The 15569-nt window shown below is 40.0% G+C and overlaps 1 protein-coding gene across 2 annotated transcripts; it reads right to left on the bottom strand.

Annotated features, from left to right (window-relative positions):
* Positions 1-2067: 2067 nt before the first annotated feature.
* Positions 2068-15569, bottom strand: LOC121281291 (signal peptidase complex subunit 3-like). Of its 2 annotated transcripts, XM_041194160.1 has the most exons (5): positions 15427-15569; positions 9535-9599; positions 7963-8039; positions 7558-7673; positions 2068-2225 (listed from the first exon to the last, which is right to left on the bottom strand). In XM_041194160.1, exons 1-5 carry the CDS (start codon positions 15567-15569, stop codon positions 2093-2095), a joined length of 534 nt encoding a protein of 177 aa, XP_041050094.1. In that variant the 3' UTR covers positions 2068-2092. The 2 variants fall into 2 exon arrangements, with proteins under 2 accessions (XP_041050094.1, XP_041050095.1); XM_041194161.1 differs by lacking the exons at positions 7963-8039; positions 9535-9599 and adding an exon at positions 10196-10283 and having other exon boundaries at positions 15427-15555.

The following is a 15569-nucleotide window of genomic DNA, read 5'->3' as shown; positions in this document are numbered from 1 at the left end:
CATTCCCCAGCCTTAAAGCAAAGTGACAGTGATAGTGGAGGTTTGTGTGTGAACCAGCGGTTTGCCCTCTGTGAGACAAACATGTGGTGGCTCCAGAGAGGGATGGGGGATTGCTCTTGATTTTTGTTATTTTACTGCAATCTGAAGCGGTAAAAAAAAGTGACAGAACTTTTTTTCTTGATTAATGAAGCAGATGGTCACAACATTTGCCAGTCACAATCATCGACTCCTCACCCTCCTCACAGCCTGACACTCACCCTTATCGAAGGACTGCTTCTTGCTCCAGCTTTTGGCTCCACTTGTGTTAGCCATAGCTCAGCTGGTAGGACTCTAGCTTCTGAGTCAGAAAATTGTGGCTTTAAGTCATGCTCCAAGACTTGAGCACAAAAATCCAAAGCTGACACACTAGTACAGCGCTGACAAAGGGGTCATATTTCAATGGAGATACAAATTGAGGTCGTCTCAAGTTGACATGATCCCATGGCACTATTTCGAAGAGCAGCAGGGGAGTTATCCTTGGTGCCCTGATTAATATTTATCACTCATTCTTCATCACAAAAAGATTATCTGGTCATTATCACATTGTTGTTTGTGTGAATTTGCTCTGTGCAAACTGGCTGCCGTGTTTCCTATATTACAGCAGCAATTACAAAGCTCTATATAAATGTAAGTCTTTCTTATTTCTTTCCACTTACAAAAATGCACAAGATCATGAGCAAAACTCAGACATCATGCCTCTCGCGATGGATTCATGTACAGAGTTGGCATATCTATTGAAGCTTCATCACAGAAAATAGTGTGATCGAACAGCAGGGGAGTACAGCAATTGTAGCTGCGCATGTCTTTCAGGCTTCACTTGTATAAGAAACTTCCAGCACTTCTGTGACTATGGATTCCAGATATTAGTGATGTGCCAGAGTGACTTGTCTTTTTATCCAGTCTATACAGAAATTGGAGAACATTCTTCAATCGTTGAGTATGTTGTCAGAGAACAGATTTTTAGATACTGAGGGAATCAAGGGATATGGGATAATGCAGGAAAGTTTAGTCGAGGTAGATCAGCCATGATCTTATTGAATAGCTAAGCAAACTTGAGAGGCTGAATGGTCTACTGCTATTCCTTATATTCATGGACATCTATCCACAAAAGGCTGCATTTTTAAAAAGCAATATTGAGTATCCAATCATTGATAAGGGCAAGGATATCTGTAACTGAATGATATAGCTCAAACAATTCACACTGGGGTATCCCATTGGGTCTGTCTAAGCAATGCCTATGTATTTATATACTATGATCAGCAAGCAGTAAACAGAATTTCTTAAAAGTACAGACCTGTATTCCTGCTAAGTTTCTAAAATTCCTTCCAGGCCACATTTCCACAGACACCAATAATCTTCCTAACCTGAACTAATGTTGGTAGGTTTTGCAACCATGGGTTAATCGAGGGGAATTACTGTACAGATTGATCCTGTCCTCAACAACTGCATGTCCAAAAAATATTCATTTTACAGCAATGTAGCCTGATTTTCTTTGCCCCCCCCCCCCCTCCCAGTCCATGATCAGTGAAGTGAACTATACCTGTACAATTCCTGTCCTGTCTATGCCCAAAACGATTATCACACACAAATTGAATCTGGACCTCTGTACTGCACTTGCCTCTGTATAACACAAGCCAGTGCATTCACCCACTAAACCATTCAGGAAGTTGTGTCTTCCGGAAAAATTAAATTGATGCCAAAGTATTTTAACTTACTCAATGAATAAAAGTAACATCTGGCTGAAGTAGCGACTAAACTTGAAAGTTCCTAATTGCAAGATCAATTTGGCTCTCACATTGCACTAAAGTTTATCCTCAACATTTATATATTAATCCACACTTGCAACAGAATAATATCCATTCTCAATGAAGACTAAACATTTGACTAGAAATAATCGAATAAAAGGGTGGTGCATTTTCTTTAGCAGTCTTTTATTAAAAACAATGGGCATTGTTTAGTTAAATTACAAAAAGTTTAGATATGGCAATGAAAATAGCTTTCCAAATACAGAATTGCATGGTTCAGACCTGTACCCAGCCCTTTCTCTTTTGTATCAATCACTTCTGAAATCTTCATAATTTTCAGGTAATGGCATTAATTTCTGACCAGAGGCAGGTATTAGATACAATATTCCAGCATTTGGAACAATATTCCACGAAAGGGACAAGGAGACATTCTTATTTCCTCTTGGGGATGGAGGCGAGGGAAGAAAGTGGAAAAAAAAACATTAACAGTAGCTGCACATTGTTCAAATCACAATCATCTGACAATTCCAGAAGCATGGTTTTGACAACACTAGACATTTAGCTTCATACTAGGATAAATTGAAAATCCCTCTTTTATTTGCTCCGCGCTGTCTTTTGGTGAAACAGAGAATAGAAGCAGTAGCAAGTAATTCGGCCCTTCGAGCCTGCTACGCCATTCAATAGGATCATGGCTGATCCTCTATCTCAACGTCATACTCCCGCTCTCTCCCCATACCCCTTGACACCTTTAGAGTCCAGAAATCTGTCTATTTCTTGATTGGTAAGGGGATCAAAGGTTACGGGGAGAAGGCGGGAGAATGGGGTTGAGAAACTTATCAGCCATGATTGAATGGCGGAGCACACTTGATGGGCCGAATTACCTAATTTTTGCTTCTGTCTCTTATGGTCTATTTCCTTCTTAATTATATTCAATGATTTGGCCTCCATAGCCTTCTATGGTAGAGAATTCCACAGGTTCACTACCCTCTGAGTGAAGAAATTTGCCTTCATCTCAGTCCTAAGTGGCCAACCCCACATCCTGAGACAGTGAACCCTTGCACTAGACCCACCAGCCAGAGGAAACATCATCCCTGCATCCAGCCCTGTCAGAATTTCATACCTTTTAATGAGATCCCCTCTCAATTTTCTGAACATCAGTGAATGCAGGCCTAGTCCACCCAATCTCTCCTCATACAACAATCCAGCCACCCCAGGAATCAGTCTGGTGAATCTTTGCTGCATTCCCTCTATGGCAAGTATATCCTTTCTTAGGTATGGAGACCAAAACTGCACACAATACTCCAGTTGTGGTCACGTGCAGTAAGACATCCTTGCTTCTGTACTCGAGTCCTCTCACAATGAAGGCCAACATATCATTTGCCTTCTTAACTGCTTGCTGAACCTGCATGCTTGCTTTCAGTGACTGGTGTACAAAGACAGCCAAGTCCCTTTGTACATCAAATTTTCCCAATCTATAATATTTAAATAATACCCTGCCATTCTGTTTTTCCTATCGAAGTAGATAACTTCACATTTATCCACATTATACTGCATTTGCCATGTATTTGCCCACTCACTCAACTGTTCCAAGTCCCCTTGAAGCCTCTTAACATCCTCCTCACCACTCTCACCAAGTTTTGTGTCATCAGCAAGCTTGGAAATATTACAAAACAAAAACAGAATTACCTGGAAAAACTCAGCAGGTCTGGCAGCATCGGCGGAGAAGAAAAGAGTTGACGTTTCGAGTTCTCATGACCCTTCGACAGAAATATTACATCTGGTTCCCTCATCCCAATCATTGATATATATTGGGAACAGCTGGGGACCAAGCACTGGCCCCACTAGTCACTGCCTGTCACTCCAAAAAAAACCCATGTATTCCTACTCTGTTTTTGTCTGCTAACCAATTCTCAATCCATGCCAATATATTACCTCCAATCCCCTGTATTTTAATTTTGCAAACTAGCCTCTTATGTGGGACTTAATCAAAAGCTTTCTAAAAATCCCAATACACCACATCCATGGTTCTCCTTTATCTATTCTTCTAGTTACATCCTCAAAAAATTCCAGTGGATTTGTCAAACATGATTTCCCTTTCATAATTCCACCTTGACTTTGTCTAACCCCATTGATATTTTCTAAGTGTCCTTGTCCTGCACCATGGAGCGATGCTTATAGGTCCATAGAAGTTTTTAAAACAAACTTTTTCAACAAATAAGATGACAATGATGGAACAGATGGTATCGAGGAATATCAATATAACGTCACAAAAATATTAGTGTTATTTCTGCACTCTTGCAATTCTGGCCTCTTGCACAATCCCAGTTTTAATCGCTCTACTATTAGCGGTCATGCCTTCAGCTGCCTATGTTCTAAACTCTGTAGTTTTCTCCCTAAAACTCTCCATCTCTCTAGCCTTCTTGAAGACACTGCTCAAAACATTTTGACCAAGTTTTTGTTCACCTGTCCTAATATCCCCTTATAAGGCTTAGTGTCAAATTATTTTGATAGCCCTCCTGTGAAGCAACTTGTAATGTTTTACTACATTAAAGGCACAGTAAAATGCAAGCAATTGTTGGTTTAGGATCCCAATGTATTTCTACTCCAAAGATTCACAATTTCCACATGGTAGTTTCTCAATCTTAAACGAGGCCGAGACTGGAAACTCCAACTCCCACTAGTATTCCCATCACCCGCAACACTTTCCATTCACTCACAGACAAAAGACGTAAGCTGAACAGATAAGTCCACACTTATGAACTTAATCGGCCAGTGCGATTCAGTTATCCTTAAGTGAATTATTTTACACTGAATGTCCTCTACTTATTCCAGTATGCAGAAAACTATCATGCTGATAGATCATGTTATTCAAGAAAACAATGCAAATGCAAATATCAGAAATATGAATAATGCAGAAGATAAACTACTAAATAAACAACTTGGCAGAAAAGTTGAAACTGTACTTGAAGCCATAGGTACTTAATCATTCACACCCTCCCTGACAGCACTGTAGGTGTACCAACACCACAGGGACTGCAGTAATTCAAGAAGGCAGCTCACCACCACCTTCTCAAGGGCAATTAGGGATGGGCAATAAATACTGGCTGAGCCAGTGATGCCCACATCCCATAACTGAATAAAAACATTGGCTGTGTACTCTCACTGAATGTGTGCTTCCATTTTTGTTCCCTGCCACCCTCAATAAAAACATGCATTTGGTGCTTCACAGAAATGTAATTAGACAAAAACTGACACCGAGCCAAAGAAGATGTAAGGTAGGGAAGAGAAAGATGACTAAAATCTTATTCAAGTTGGCTGATTTCAAGCAGGGTATTAAGAGAAGGGGCTGGAGAGGTTTAGGGAGGAAATTCCAGGGCTCAGGGTCAAGATGGCTCATGCAATGACTCTCAACGTTGAAGGGATTTCAGGGAGCATAAGAGGCTAGAGCTGAAGGAATGCTGAGTTCTCAAAGGATTGTAGAGTTTGACAATGTTATAGAGCTAGGAAGGGGTGATGTCATGTAAGGATCTGAACAGAAACGTGAGAATTTTTAATTTGAAATACTGGGAGAATGGGAACCAATCAGCGAGCATGGGGTGATGGGTGAAGTGGTCTTTGTTCAGCAGAGTTTTGGATGAGTATAAGTTTATGGAGGATTAAGGATGTGAGGACAGCCTGGGGAGCATTGGATTGGTCGAGTCTTGGGGTGTGGATGAAGGATCTAGCAGCAAATGGGTTGAGGTGGAAACAAGCAGCTTTGAAGATAAAAGATTGAGCTTTTGTGCAGGACAGGATGTGGGACCAGAAGCTCATTATGGGTCAAAAAGGATACTGCAGTTGTTAACAATCTGGTTCAATCTGAGACAATAGGTGGGGTGGGAGATAAAATCAGGGCAAGAACATGAAATATTTAGCTTGGACTGAAAGATGATGGCTTTGGTCTTCCCAATGTTTAACTGGAGGAACTTGTGACTGACCCAGGACTAGATGTCAGACCACATACAAGCAGTGTAGCGGTCAAGGGAAGTAGTGGAGAGGTAATGCTGAGTGGCATCAGCGTACATGTTCGGACCCCAAGTTTTTAGATGAAGTCACCAAGAGGCATCACATAAATGAAGAACAGAGATAATGACACAGGAACAAAAGCCATTGCTGGAGATGCTCTAGGTTTAGTTGCAGAGGTAAGAGTGGAACCAAATGAGACTGTTTTACTGAGTGGAACAACAGAGCAGAGGTGTTGGAGGAAGTAACATGGTCAACTAAGTTGAAGGCTGCAGAGAGGCTATAGGATAGTGCACCACAGTCATAATCACAGAGGATGTCATTTGTGACTTGGATTAGGGCTGATTCAGTGTGAGACAAAAATCTAATTGTAGAGATTCAAACTTGGAGTTAAGGGAAAGTCTTGGTTAGTGACATTGCAATTAAAGAATTTGAGAAGAAAGGAACATTGAAATGGGGTGGTAATTTTGAGGAGGGGACAGTGGCAGCAATTTTGAAAGGTGTGTCTGAGAAGAGGCAGGTGTGCCTGACAGGATGGGTGTGTAAAGGATGTTTCCTCTTGTGGGAGAATCTAGAACTAGGGATCACTGTTTATAAATAAGGGGTCGCTAATTTAAGACAAAGATGAGAAGAAATTTTCTCCCTCAGAGGGTAGTGAGTCTTTGGAACTCCCTTCCTCAAAAGGCAGCGGAAGCAGAGTCTTTGAAAGTTTTCAAGGCAGAGGTAGATGGATGCTTGATAAACAAGGGGGTGAAGGGTTACTGGGGGTAGGCGGAACATTACAGTCAGATCAGCCATGATCTTATTGAATGTCAGAGCAGGCTCGAAGAGCCAAAAGGCATACTCCTGCTCCTTGTTTGTGTGTTCATAAGAGAGAAAACCATTTAAAATGTTGACTACAGTGGGCCAGGGAGGAAAATTAGATGGAGATAAATTCAAGGGAGCAGGGGATCAGTAACATGGACAAGGTGAGCTCAGAGGGCACAGGATATATAGGAAAGAAAGTAGAGTAAGAGGCTATTACTTCATATTTCTGTATTAAACTGCTTGTCACCTGACTTCCCATTTCTCCTGTTTCCATTGTCCTGAACTGTTTTATTGCTCTTCTACTTCTGTCACCAGCAAATTTGCATACACCCTATTCCGCGGAATGGCACTGACCCTTGGGATACATCATTTCCCTCCTGCAATCTAAGCAATACAGTTTAATCCCAACCCATTTTTCCCTTACATCAACCTACGTTCTATCTCTGCTACTATATTTTTTCTATCCTATAAGCTTGATTTTTTTAAAAACAAGCCTCCCATGAGATACCTTATTTAATGGCTTCTCAAAATCCAAGATCTTATTTACCCAACTTCAAAAAACTTTATTAAAGTTTCCAAACGTTACTCAACTTAGGCAAATGCATGTTGGTTCTCCACGATTATTGCAAGCATTTATAAATGCTCGCTAATTTGACTTTGAATTATGAATTTTAAGAGTTTGTCCATGAGGGTCATTCAATGAACTGATCTACAATTACCAGCTTATTCTTCCTGAACAACAATTTTAGAATAACTTCCAAACACAGAGCTTATAGCTTAGAATATAAAAAAGTTTGATTTTATCGGAGATCATAATTGATACAAACTGTCAACTCTCCAGTACATTGAGACCTATAGCAGCAAAATGTAGTTAACAAACGAGAAAGGTTGTATAGTTCACCAACAACCTTTTCGTTTTCTCTTCCTATTTTCTTAATAATAATAATATATATTTTTTACTCACTGCAGACCATTTCCATCATCCAAAAATAAATATTTGGGACTCATATCATGAAGATTAAGTCTAGGATTCTCTCCTCGCTGAAGGATTTTATCCCATAGGACCACTTGATTCAATGTCTACATTGTAAGTTAACAGAACAAAAATAGAAGAAATTAATAAAAAATAGGTGCAGGAAGGAATTTTAAGACTGTACTATACCGTCAAGTAAATATTACTATAAAGCACAGGACAGAGCAATAACGTATCACTGTGCATTACTACAAAAGAATCAGATTATTGAAAAAATGGAACATCATACTCAAATAATGATTAACGGTAAGAATACATAAACAGCACATCCAAATAGATGAATTTTAGGCAGTCTGCACAGCATCAATGAATCACATCTAGACAAATTCAACTTACATTCTTCTCTGTAGCATATTCCACTGCTAGATACAGGAAAAGCTGCTTAACATTCCAATTGAATACTGGCCCCAGATGTAGATAAAAAGTTAAAGGAAATATGGGTTCTGGATAAATTCATTTAATAGAAGTCCTCAACAATAAGTGCTTTTTTAAAATGGCTATTTGCCAAATAAGAATCATATAAAATGACCTCGTAATAGCTTCCTTTCTAGGCTGTGCACGGTTTTTCCTTTTCTTGGGCTTATCAAAACAGCTGCTCAGGTGCACAACAGCAGCCAAGGATGAATGTTTCTGCAATCTGCTCTCAAGGAAGACAGAATCATTAGAAAAATTAGATAACAAAAAATAAATCAGAGAATTTGAAAAAGCTAATAGAATGTAGAACCTTGGTTCAAATCCAGCCCAAAGTGAGAAGGTGAACCCCTCTTCTGTCTGCTGACTTTAAGGGTATTTCATGAAGCCAATTTGGAAATCCTAAAAACTGGCCATTATTCTGCATTAAATACCACTAAGTTTGCATTAACTATCCAAACAGAATGGCTGGAGAGTGAAAGGAAAAACATTACACTGGAACACTGAGGAGTGGCCCTCAAGATTGGGCTAAGGCATGCTATATAGATGGTGTAGGCAGCTTCACTGTATATCTAACTGTTATAATGCAGAAACATTATTTCTGTCAGTGAGTGTCAAATCTATGGAACAGGCTTCATAGGGATATGGTGGAAAAGATCATATTGAATGAATCAATACTATCAAATTCAAATGAGAGACACTTCTTTCAGAAGATATTTTGTGATACAATATGAGTAATATATGAAATCTGATAAATGTAACATGCTTGGGAAGAACAGGTGACTTTGGATCTAAGATTTCCAAAGATCTCCACAGCCTGGGGTTGTTTCACTTCATAGAAACAAAGTGCACAGCAAGCGGCCATTTGGTTCATTGCACCTGTGCCAAATCTTTGAAAAAGCTATTCAATTAACCCCTTTCCTCTGATCTTTTGCATCAGTTCTGCAATTTTCTCTTTTTCATGCATCTCTCTAATTCCTTTGTGATTGTGCTATTGGATCTGCTTCCACCAGTTTGTTCAGGTCACTGCACCAGTATAATGTTTTTTATTCTAGATCCTAACAATTTAGTGCAGAACAAAATGTCTCTCATTTCTCCTCTAAATACCTTTGACCATTGTCTTACATGTTCTGGTTACTGACCCTCCTGTCAGTGGAAACAGTACAATGTTCTTTTTTGGTCTGGCTAGCCTCAAGTATTTTTCTGTTTTCAGATTACATAGCTAATGTTGGGCAGGCGGGTATTGATGCTTCATGTGTTGCAAGTTGTGTGTGGAATTCAAAGGACCTGCTGTTGTTGAAAGTTGTAAAATAAATGCCATTATTAAATAATACCATCATTATCTTTGAACCACGTGACTACCGAGGTGTTAGAAGACAACCTAGATGGACCATTGTCTTTTTTCATTGAGCAATTCCTACATTCCTATACCTAACCTGAGATTCCCAGACCTCAGCTTGATGAACAGAACAGTGAATCAAGTACGAAAAAGGATATCAACATAAACGCTAAAATTTACAGATCCTAAATCATACTTTCCAGTATAGTCTTCATATTTTTTTCTGAAATAGAAACAAAACATGTACTCCAAAACACAGGTTAACACTCCTTCTCTTCCTCTCCCCCAATACTACGCTCTTATATTCCCTCCATTTGCAGCAGATGAAGCTTTACCTTATCATTTCACATACTTGAAGCTATTTTTTTTAATACCGTGAAAAATATACAATTCACAAAATCCTATTTTATGGGTGAAAAAGTTAGTTGATCACTACTTAGGCGATGTTCCAGTATACACCCATTAGAATTTAAATACAGATAAGGCAACAGGATTTTTTTGGAAAAGCAATAAATTATTCAGCCATTTTGCAGAGTTTTCCAGAGTGAAGAGGGTTTAAGATTTTGGCTGGTATTGGACATCTTTGCTTCGGCAGTAGAGAGAAATATAAACGAATTTTGAGAAGTTTGCACCATATACTGGTGCCTGCCGCAGAAGCTTTCACACAATAATAGCTGGCTTATTTTCACTGCTGTGAAATACTGCCAGCATAGACAATGTGAATACAAGACAGCAGTTGGCTGGGAGGGAATGATTAGGCAATAATTCAATTAATAAGTTAAGATATTATAAATTGAGATAGCAAAGCCCACATAATACCTGGCTTAAACTGACAGCTGGTGCTGTAATTCCGGGCCCAGCAATCAAATCCATGGGGTGGCATCGCTCATGCATGATGACGTTCACACTGAAAGAGTAACAATCGTGACGTCATTACTGCAGGGATTATCAGGGAATTTTCTGCTGCACAGTATGTAAAAGTAATGGGTGTATACTTAAAGCAACTTAATAAGAATTTTACCATTATTTCTGCACATTATTCTAATAGCAAATTGGGGAAAAACAGGAATAAACTATTTGGTACACCCAAACTACCATAAATTTATTTTTCTGTTCCCATTCTTGTTGTTAGTAGAACAAGACATGATCATCCAAAATGACACACAAACTGTCTTATGGCAACCAGTTTTGAAGCAATCTTTTTTCATAATGTTTGAATTATGGACAAATTGAGAAGAATATACTGCAAATAAGAGAATTAAAGGATCAAGTGACTATGAGGATCACAGCCTGTAAATATGAATAGGAAACAAGAATACTGAAGAATAAAACATAATACCAAGACATTAATTCATTGAAGGGGGTAGGTTCAGGGGAGATACTTACAAGTATACCCATTGTAGATGGGGAATAAAACTCATTTTTAAACTTCTTACTTTGTACTATTCCCTTGCATCATCAACAGATCAAAGAGGGACGTGTTTGGTTAATATCAACCACAAGCTCCACACCAATCTGCTCCAATACCACCTGTGGTATTCACCACTAACAGGATGCTGCCGTCAAGGCAAAATATGTTCTGCCTATCACACAAATGAGTAATATGAATTTCAGTGCCAGTGTGATGCTAGGTATGTAGGCTGTACGTTTCAAAGACTAGTGGATTGTATCAAACAGCATATCCCAGCCGCTGTTTGCAATGGGCAGTGTACAGACTGCACCCAATCAGCCCATGCTTGCAAAACTCAAACAGTGTCCAACATTAGATGTGATTCTGCGATTGGATAGCATTTGCTAAATAATTCTCAGTGGGCTAATAATTATGCTGACAACCAATTTAAGATTGTCAGTCGGGCTTGTAATATGGCACATTTGCGTGTCCTGGAAGCTACATTAATACACAGGGCCCTGTACTTTGCAGACAGAAAAAACATGTACATAAATTGTGCCTATTTCAGCTAACTCATTCCTTAAGGCAAAGCCTTGGCCAATCAGGGTCAAGCTGTCTGGTTTAAATTTCAAACGATGCTTGGCAGTTATCTGTCAGTCACCAGTGATGCATTCTCCTCTATGGCAATGTCACTTGCTGACCAATCAGCACTCTCTTCACATACAGTATAAATTGTTGTTTTCCACCTTATATTGGTATTCTTGTGAATGTCCTGATGAGTGCAAGCTAAAAAGCTTAGACCTGTCTCTTTTTTTCAGCAATACCCAAGTTCGGTACTACCAAACAACTAAATTATAAATTAAGGAATGGGATAGTAATAAAAGGAACTGTAGTGCATTAAGGGATAGACAGTAATGGCAGAACAACAGATTGCCAAGTAGTGCCAAGGTATGTGGATGATATGCTTGCTATATTTAAATCCGCAGCTGCATGTAATAATTTCCTTACATGTCTTAATGGGCTCCATCCTGCGCTCAAATTCACCAATGAAATGGAGCAGTCAAATAAACTCCCTTTCCTGACATACTAGTTGAGAAATCGGCCAGGGGGGGTTCTATACCATAGTCTACTGCAAACCTACTTTCACAGGTCAATATACACATTGGGATTCTTACAGTTTCACACACTATAAGATTGGCCTTATAAGCAATCTTGTAAATAAGGCCCGAGCCATTTGCTCACCATAAAAGCTTGATGATGAAATAGGGCGCATCCTGAAGAATAATGGCTACCCTGATTAGATAATTTTGTGCTGCATATCTCATGAACGGGCCTAAAGTTATCACTTTCAGCCCTGAAAAGTGCCCGGTCTACCTCAGGTTACCCTGGAAGGGCAAGGTACCTCAAAAATTTGAGCAACAGGTGAACTTAGCTGTTTCACGCTGCTACTATGCAGTAGCAACATGAGTGGCATTCACCACTAACAGGAGGCTGCAATCAACCAAAAATACGTTCTACCTATCACACAAATGAGGAATGTGGTATATGAATTTCGGTGCCAGTATGATGCTAGGTATGCAGGCCGTAGTGCAACTCATATCAAACAGCATGTCCCTTCTGCTGTTCACAACAGACCATAATCAACCAGTCTGTGCTTGCAAAACTCAAAACAGTGTCCAACATTAGATGTAACTCTGCGATTGGACAACATTTGCTAAATAACCCTCAGTGTGTTAAGAATTATGCTCACAACCAACTTAAGATTGTCAGTCAGGTTTGCAGTGTGGCACATTTGCGTGTAATATTAGCTATATATATTAATACACAGGCCTGCTTCCTTGCAGACAGAAGGAGCATGTGCACACATTATGCCTGTTTCAGCTAAACAAAATAAGTAACGGCCATTTGCTGGTTCATTCTTCAGGGCAATGCTTTGACCAGAGTCAAGATGCCTGGTTCAAATTTCAAACGATGCTTGGTGACTGTCAGTCACCATCAACTGCACTATTCTCCATGACAATGCCTCTACCAGAGTCCACTTGCCAACCAATCAGCATTCTCTTCTCATACAGAATAAATTTGTTGTCTCCCTTGGATTTGCATCCTTGTGAAATGTCCTAAGTGCAAGAGGAAAAGCTTTAACAAAAACAGAAACAGAAATACCTGGAGAAACTCAGCAGTTCTGGCAGAGGAGAGCACAGTTGATGTTTCGAGTCCTCATGACCCTTCAACAGAACTAAGTTAAAATAGGAAAGGGGTAAAATATAAGCTGGTTTAAGGTGGGGGGGGGGGGGGGGGGGGGGGGCGGTGGGACAAGCAGCCAGTAAAAGGTGGAGATAACCAAATGATGTCACAGACAAAAGAACAAAGAGGTGTTGAAGGTGGTGATATTATCTAAAGGAATGTGCTAATTGAGTAGAAAGCAGGACAGACAAGGTACAGATAGCTCTAGTGGGGGAATACTAAAAGGGCTACAAGGTAGAGATAAACAATGGGTGGAAATACATGTAAAAATAATGGAAATAGGTGGGAAAAGTACAATCTATATAAATTATTGGAAAAAAATTGGTGGGGATGGAGGAGAGTTCAAGATCTAAAATTGTTGAACTCAATATGCAGTCCGGAAGGCTGTAAAGTGCCTAGTCGGAAGATGAGGTGCTGTTCCTCCAGTTTGCATTGAGCTTCACTGGAACAATGCAGCAAGCCAAGGACAGACATGTGGGCATGAGAGCAGGGTGGAGTGTTGAAATGGCAAGCGACAGGGAGGTCTAGGTAATGCTTGCGGACAGACCAAAGGTGTTCTGCAAAGCGGTCACCCAGTCTGCGTTTGGTCTCTCCAATGTAGAGGAAACTGCATTGGGAGCAATGAGTGCAGTAAACTAAGTTGAGGGAAGTGCAAGTGAAAAGCTGCTTCACTTGAAAGGAGTGATTGGGCCCTTGATGGTGAGGAGAGAGGAAGTGAAGTTTAACAAAAATCTTTTTTTCAGCAAGACTGCCAAGTATAATATGAATCTTTATTATAATGAAAATCTAAGATGATATTAAGCAAAACTGATGCAGTGGGGTAGTATTATTAAATAAAAAATCCACAGACTGAAGCAATAGGTGAGTATCCTCAATGCCAGCTCAACTTCAAATCCTATGTTGCTCCTACACCAAAGCCACCTAACCAAACATCACTAGCCCAGATTCCCACTGTAGTTAAAACTCTCATTTGCATCTTTTTTACCTCAAAGGTTGATGTTTTTACTCCAACGTACAAAAACCTAACTCATCTAGAGTTCTGTGGACTCCATCTTTTCTGATGCAATTTCATCCACATGTTTCATCTCTACTGGCTCCCTGAACAAATTTCAATATATTCACATTCTGTCATGGCCTCACTCTACATTCTATTACACATCCTCTTCTCTTCCAAAATTTGGTCACTTGGCACTCTCCCCTTTCTGCTGCTCTACCATGGATGCCAGAGCCTTAAGGCACCATAGCCCTGGACTTTGCATATCATGTCTCAAACCTTCATTACCTTGCCCGAACACTCTTTATTCTCAAAAGGTACCTTCTGTGCTTCAGATCATTTCTCATTTCAACCTTTCCTCCTGCTTAATGTAACCTATCATGGTATGCTTGGTCACATAAAAGGTACTAAATAAATGTAACTTATAGCTCCAAATTGTATCAAATTAAATATAATTAGAATTAATAAAAAGTTATGTGACAGTTTCTACAATCTGTCCTCAGAATAGTATTATAAATTGTGACATACTTGAAAGCCAGTATGCAATTGTAATTGGGATATTAAAAGAAAGTAACAAACCAATAACATTGTCAAAGTTATAATGGAGACATGTTAAAGATAATCAGGAATTAATATTTATAAGCTATGACCCAGTCTCCACCACCACCCCCCATTCGCAGATAAGAGAGTATTCCAAGTTATCGGACAAGATAAATCGAAGACAAAATAAATGAGAGAAAATAATAAGCTAAATGAGCAACTGCTCAAAGAAGCATTACAGGCCATTTGGTCTAACTGATCTATGCTAGTGTATAGAAGAAGTAGATTGATTTTTTTTAAAAATCGGGAGTTGAAGTCTATGAGGAGCTGGCACCAAAGAGGAGTTGAGGCCTGGGGCAGATCAGCCATGATCTTATTGAATGACGGGGTAGGCTTGTAGGCTTGAGGGGCCGAATGGCCTACTCCTGCTCCTATTTCTTATGTTCTCCCATCCTACTTCGTCTGACTGCCAGATTCTTGTTCCTTTCTCCTTCATGTACTTGCCTAGCTTCCCCTTAAAGGTATCTGTTCCACGCACCTCAACTACTTCGTGCAAATAGCAAGTTCCACATTCTAACCACTCTTTGGTGTCATTCCTGAGTTCTGTACTGAAATTATATTTATGGCCTCTAGTTTTGGACTCCCCACCAACAGAATCATCTGCCGCCTATCCTTAATTTTGAAGGACCTACCTGCTTTAGGTCACCCCTCAGCCTTCTCTTTGCAGAGAACAAAGCCCTAGCCTTTCCTGATAACTGCCAATATTGCATTAGGTTATAACTAAGAGGCCCAGTTTCTGCTGTCGGGCAGTCGCACCGAGAAAACGAGGTAATGGTTTGTGAAGAGCTCCCCCTCTCCCTCCCCGTTGTGGTCCACACTCACAGAGAGATGCCGCTCACACTGATGCTGACTGGTACCCGGGACCGCTGGAACACGGTGCTCAGGAGCACCAGCAAGGTCAGCGCCGCCATCACCATCACCGTGAAGGCGAACAGCGAGTTGAACCGCGAAATCAGGTTGTTCAT

Source organism: Carcharodon carcharias, chromosome 8, assembly GCF_017639515.1.
Source record: "Carcharodon carcharias isolate sCarCar2 chromosome 8, sCarCar2.pri, whole genome shotgun sequence".
Lineage (NCBI taxonomy): Eukaryota > Metazoa > Chordata > Chondrichthyes > Lamniformes > Lamnidae > Carcharodon > Carcharodon carcharias.
This window is presented reverse-complemented; position numbering and strand designations above follow the sequence as displayed.